Raw genomic sequence first — 6,328 nt, 5'->3', positions numbered from 1 at the left:
CCCGCCGTGGGCCCGGGCGCGGCGGCCGCGCTGGCGCTGGCGCTGTTGGCGGCCGCCGCCGGCCCCGCCGCCGCCGCCTGGGACCTGCGGGCGTTGCGCTGCAGCTTCTCGGCGGCCTGCGAGTGCGGCTTCGAGCCCGACCTGCGCGGTCAGCGGGGACGCCGGGCCCTGAGGGCACGGGATGGGGGGACGACCGTGGGTGGGGGGTCCCTCGGGTGGGGGGAGTCCCTGAGGCGCAGGGGATGGGGGCCCTCGGAGCGGGGGGCGGTGAGTCCCCGGGGTGGGGGAGTCCCTGGGGTCCAGGGGATGGGGGTCCCTAGGGGTTGGGGGTCCCTGGGGATGGGGATCCCTAGGGGATGGGGTTCCCTAGGGACCAGGGAGTCTCTGGTGTCCAGGGGATGGGGGTCCCTAGGGGATGGGGGTCCCTGGGGTGGGGAAGTCCCTGGGGTCCCAGGGATGGGGGTCCTCAGGAGCAGGGGGTCCCCAGGAGCAGGGGGCCCCTGGGGTGGGGGTCCTTGGGGTCCAGGGGATAGGGGTACCTGAGGTGAGGACGATGGCAGCTGGGGGGATCCCCGCGGGGGGGGGGGGGGGGGTGTGAGATGGGACAGGGCGTCTCTCAAGGAGACCCTTCCCAGGGGGGCACCTGCAGAGGCTCCTGGGCAGGGGACGCCCCCAGCCCTGGTGGGGATGGGGAGTGGGCATGAAGTGCTGCACAGAGAAGGACTCAGGGCCTGGCCCCCCGCAGAGGGGCGCATCCAGCCCGGTGCAAAGGGGTGCCAAGGCATGGAGCAGGGCAGGGTGCCGAGGAAGGGTTTGACAACTGCCCTGCTCTCCGGGGGGCTCCCAGAGGGGCAGTGCCCATGGATTAGCACCCTCGGCCTGGGGTAATGTCCAATTTCTGCCCTTTTGTGAGGCAGTTCTCCAGCCTGGTTCAGAGATGGAACTAAGGAAGCACCCCTCAGAGACAGGGAGAGCCGCATTACTGCGGCCACAGTTTGAGGCAAGAGCTATTAAACCTGCATTTTCTAAATCTTGGATTTCTTCCAGGTCTGGAGTGTGATTTGGCGATGAATCTGGTGGGGCAGCCCCTGGTGAAGCAGCAGGTGATGAAAGGAGTGAGGGAGTTTCTGGAGAACCAGAACCCCATGAAACCCCTTGTGATGTCCTTCCACGGCTGGACCGGGACTGGCAAAACTTACGTGAGCTCCATGCTCATCCGCCACCTCTTCCGGGATGGGCTCCGGAGCCCATATGTGCACCAGTTCTCTCCCATAGCACACTTCCCTCATCATGAGCAGATAGAGCAGTACAAGGTAAAGGTTGCCTCTCAACACCATACTACTTGATTTTCTCTGGCCGTGTCTATCATGATCATCAGTACAGATGCATTAAACCTGTTTCCTGAAGTGCAATAGGAATAAAGCTCTTTGTCTCACTCTCTCAAACAGACATGGTAAAGTGAGTGGCTCCATGAACCAGCTGAAGGATTCACTAATAACTGTGATGCACTCTGGCACTCAGTTATCACTTCCATCTTCCCAGCAGCAGTCCTCACCGTGATCATGGTCTCATTCTTTAAATATTTACACAGCCCTTTGAACACACATACACACAAATGTGCTTCATGCAGTGGCTTTCATCTAAAGTTTTCCCATTGCTTTCCAAACAGCTCAATAGCTGTGAATACCCATGCATCACTAGCCTTTTAATTCTCTCCTCACACAGCAAGCAGGTTCCTAAATACAATACCAGCTCTACGCTCTTAACCATTCCACTATACGTCTCTTAATCCTGAGAAAGGCCAGAAATCAAACCATGAAGGTTGGCTGATGAACTCTTAACAGAGTGGGGAATCAGTGTACCTGGACATTTTCTTTTCTGGGCATTAGGAGAATTTATTTGTTCTTTTGAGCCTGTAAAAGAAATGCATTCAGTAAGGTAAACATCACACTGAGAAAAGTCCTTCAATTAAGACTTACACAAGCCTCCAGGAAACTTGAGTATTTATGCACGGGTTGGCATCTGTACTGGAATAGCTTCAGCCATGATAAAGAGAGCCAGGGCTCTTCTGGTTCAGTGGAGGCACATGTTTTTGCACCAGAAGAGGAACTGGCAGAAAGCACGACTCCCCAGTAGCACTCAGTAGCTGGGAGCTGTGCAGATACACAGGGAAAGAGAAAAGAACATGTGGAACTGTGGGAGTCTAAATATTCAACTTTAGTTTGCTGCCTCCTTCATACTGCTTCTTTAAATCTGTAATAAAAGATCTATAATCAGCTGATAAAGCAGGTAACAGTTACCGTGCCAAATCTAAAATAGAGGAGGTCTCCTCAGTCCTAGTTGTTCCTGCTCCAAGTAGGTGGTGCTGTGCAGGGACAAGCTGCTCTCGGCAATTACTGTTTTCAGCACCATCAACTCAGCTTGAGCTCATGTCTCAGCTTTTGCTCTGTGGTAGTTCAAGTCTCCCTCACTCCCAGGTACATCAATGCCTTATGGCTTGGTGGATATTTTTCCTAGGAGAACCTGAAGCACTGGATCCAAGGGAACCTGACAAAGTGTGGACGATCTGCTTTTCTCTTTGATGAGATGGACAAGATGCACCCGGGTCTGATTGATGTGATCATGCCATTCCTGGGACCCTCGTGGGTTGTTTACGGGACCAACTACCGCAAAGCAATTTTCATTTTCATAAGGTAAGAGAGGCCCCTCTGTGTCAAGCATAGCAAAGGCCCGGGGTATCCCAGCACAATGCTTCTAATTTGTGCAGAGGTTGGTAAGTACTTCAGAGCACACTTTTGTTTTGCTTTTCCTTCCCCAAGCCTTGAGCCTCTGCAAATGGCAAGAGACCCTGTTTCGTTGTAAATAAGCAAAAAGCAGAGAGTCTGAAAGCACTCCGCTGTTCCTGTTATTTGGCTACCTGTACGGGAGTTGCTTTAGGCCAGGCAGCTGCGAGTACCTAGATTGCACACACAGCTGCTGGAAAGAGTCAGACACTGCCTCTGTCCTGCAACACCATTTTCCTGGATATGTCAAATAAGCATCTTATTCTTTTGCAGTAATGCAGGAGGAGAACAGATTAAGGAAATGACACTGGATCTCTGGCATGCCCACAAGGATCGTGAGGAGATCAGCCTGCAGGACATGGAATCAGCCATCTCAAAAGCCATTTTTGAAAATCCTCAGAGTGAGTGTCTCAAAGAGATGTTTTCTGCAGGGAGCAGAGCCCAGCAGAGGGAGCCAGGCCCCATTCCACACAGCCACTGACACTGTCTGGCATATCCCAAGCAGGGAGAAAGGGCTGGGGGTTGAGGAGAGGGAACTGTGATCACCTCAAGGTTTCTTGATGGAGGGAAGGAACAGCCCAGATTCCCAAGCCAGCAGACCTGTTACCACGCTTAGCTAAGTTCTTTGGACAGAAGGTGCCTTCACAACCAACAGATGGCAAAGTGTGCTCACTGAAAAAGTACCAAGTACCACCAATACCCACTGCCTACCTAGATCTCCTTGCTTCGCCCTTGTCTAGGCAGGGTCCTATCACAGGGAGAGGAGCTTGAAGTCTGACTGGTCAGGCTAAAACCCACCATTTCTGGAGAACAACAAATCTCTAGTTTGCAGCGGGGGGCAACAGATGGGTACAGCTCTTGCCTTAGACAAAACTGGAGCAGCAGATCTGCCTTCAGCTGAGTATTTTGGCTTCACACAAAGCAGCTCTTTGAATTCCAAGGACTGCAAAGACTCTCTGGTAAAACCTTTTGTCTGTTCCTTTGCTTTTGCAGGTGGATTCTGGAAATCTGGGATCATTAATGAACATCTCATTGATTTTGTTGTGCCCTTCCTCCCACTGAAGCACCACCATGTAAAGCAATGCGTCATCAACGAACTCATACAGCAAGGCCTAGAAGTACGTCAGGATGTCGTCGAGGAAGTGGCTGACAGCATCCCCTACTTCCCAGAGGAAGAGAAAATATTTTCATCAACAGGCTGCAAAACAGTAGCCTCTCGGATCAGTTTTTTCTTGTAGCCACTGGCAAGGACTCTCCTCTGAAGCAGCATGTGGAGTCTATAGCAGATCAGACATGACCAGCCCTCAGGAGACAACGTACCTGCGGCCTTGCTCAGATTCATAGGATTTAGGATGTATATCGAGCTGTAAAGCTGCAGAGCCCAGGACTGGAGGGATAAGCATGAGGAGCTACATGTTACCTCCCAGTAGCATGAGTGCTCTCCCTGCTGAACTCACCTCTCCAGCCCCAAGGTGGCAGCTGCAGGATACAGTTGTGGGAACAAATGCAAGTGATGTGACTTAAAGCACTTTATTGATTTATTCTTTGGCCAAGTCAAGGTGGATACTGAACAGCCCAGTGCACCACCCAAGACATGCTGTGACAAAGAAGGGAAGATGCCAAGAGGGACAGTAGTGACAGGGAGGTTTCTCACCTGTTCCCTCTCAGAGGCATTCATCTGTGGCTCTCCCCTCTCCTGGCAGCTATTGAGATCTAATCCATCAAGGTTCTGAGCCCAGAAAAGGCTTTTTTTTTTTTTTTTATATCTACAGCATTTTAACAATATTTATTTTTTTTTTTTAGTGTGACTGTCTGCCTCAGTTCCTTCACACAATGTGAAAATGCTGGTGTTCTGACACCTGCAACACTGGCCCATGAAGACCTTCAAAAATACAGTGAAATGTGCTTTTCAAGGAAGTTTTAGAGCCAACTTCTTTCCAGTTTCCTTTCACTGTGATTAGGTGCTGGTAAAGTCCAGCTTCAGCATCAACCAGAGTGCAGGTGTAATGAGGGAGATGGCAACATCTGACCTGCCGAGAGCCCAGCTCTTCCCACCTTCCCACCATCCCCTTGTCCATCTTCCCCCATAAGGCCTAAAGGATTTCCCTGCAACCAACTGGGGGACGAGGGGGTGAGACATCTTGCTGTCTTCCCAGCTACAAAAAATTTGAGTCCTACCTCTGGAGGAGACTGCAGTGTCGCTAAAGGTTTTGAAAATTCTTTTTATTCAGTGATGATTTCTCCAGCAGGCTGAGAAGTTCTTGCTGTGGTGAACTGCTGAGCCTCTTGCACATCCTTCTGCTGGCCAGATCCCACAGGCTTTGGCTGAGCCAGGATCCATTCAGCTTCTGGAAAGTGCCACTTACAATGAGGGCACCTGGGGATAACTCGGAGAAGATATTAGTGCTGTTGAGCACTGGGCACACAGCACTGCTGGCCTTTGTCCCCTGTTTTAATCCCCCCATGTAAACGGTTACTGGGGTACAGGTCAGAGGAAACAGAATCATTCACTCTCTGGGACCAAACTGCCCGATGGATGGGTGAACAGGCACATTTATGAAAGTCACCAATGCTCCTCTTGGGCCCTGGGTCTCTGCCCTACTCTGAAACAAGCTGCCAGCATTTGGGACTGTTCCAGCCTCCCTCCAGGGCCTGAGCTTGGGGACAGCAATGTCAGACACTATCCAAATGCTGCCTGGGAGCCAAGCCACGGACAGATTCAAATATCCTGCCTCTTTCAAAAATGTGACGCATTTCTAATTTTAAAATAAATCCTTTATGAAATAAGTGGTTGGGGAACAGTCATTGACTTGGACTGTAGCTAGTGCAGAAGGACTTAAAAGACATGCAGTTGCCCGGAAACAGCTGCCCAATGCGCTAGGATTTGGGGGATTTAGGGGAGAGTTGGTCTCTAATTAGGTAACTAGAAACAAGCCCTTTCCCTGGGGAGGAAAGGAAATTGCAGTAACTGTCAGCTGTACTCTGCAGAGGAGCCAGTGTAGGTACAGGAAAGCTGCTGGGTCTCTGCCACAGCTGCACAGAGCCCCTTTTCCCCTGCAGAGTACACATCTGGGTGTCACAGAGCAGCAGGAGGCAGGAGCTGTGGCATCTCCTTCCCAGGGAGAGGCCCTTCGTGGAGCCTGCCCCGCGGCTGCCGCCTAGCAGCCCCGCACCCTCTGCGCGGGGAGCCGAGGTGAGGTACTGGGGAGCCCCGCGGGCAGAGCAGCTTTGCGCAGCAGCTACTGCTGTCACTCCAGAAGCTCTCTGGGCGCTAGATCAAAGCTGTGGCCAGGCTCACGCACTGAGCGGAGCCCGTTTGCGGCCCGGTGCAGAACGCAGCAGGTTCGATTTCAGCCCTGTGCCAGTCTCCTGCTAGAAATGAAGGGCCAAAGGCTGAAGAAGGCCATTCATTTACCACTGGCTTCCAGTGGAGCAGAAGCTGACTGGAATAACCCCCAGGCAAATGGTTTTTGCCAGAACTGGCTTGCTTTCTCTGGAAAACAGCACTAGGCCAGGGCTACACCAGGCAGGAGTAGACCCTCACC

The 6,328-nt window shown here is 52.3% G+C and overlaps 1 protein-coding gene across 1 annotated transcript; it reads left to right on the top strand.

Moving 5' to 3' along the window:
• The first annotated feature begins 71 nt into the window (after positions 1 to 71).
• On the top strand, positions 72 to 5,570 carry TOR2A (torsin family 2 member A). The gene is made up of 5 exons (XM_067309101.1): positions 72 to 148; positions 1,048 to 1,313; positions 2,518 to 2,693; positions 3,057 to 3,184; positions 3,777 to 5,570. The coding sequence occupies exons 2-5, from the start codon at positions 1,068 to 1,070 to the stop codon at positions 4,019 to 4,021; spliced, it is 795 nt and encodes a 264-aa protein (XP_067165202.1). The 5' UTR covers positions 72 to 148; positions 1,048 to 1,067; the 3' UTR covers positions 4,022 to 5,570.
• The last annotated feature ends 758 nt before the right edge of the window (positions 5,571 to 6,328 follow it).

The sequence above is a fragment of the Apteryx mantelli genome, chromosome 21, assembly GCF_036417845.1.
Source record: "Apteryx mantelli isolate bAptMan1 chromosome 21, bAptMan1.hap1, whole genome shotgun sequence".
NCBI classification, from domain to species: domain Eukaryota; kingdom Metazoa; phylum Chordata; class Aves; order Apterygiformes; family Apterygidae; genus Apteryx; species Apteryx mantelli.
The sequence above is the reverse complement of the archived record's forward strand: the minus strand, read 5'-3'. Positions and strand labels throughout refer to the sequence as shown.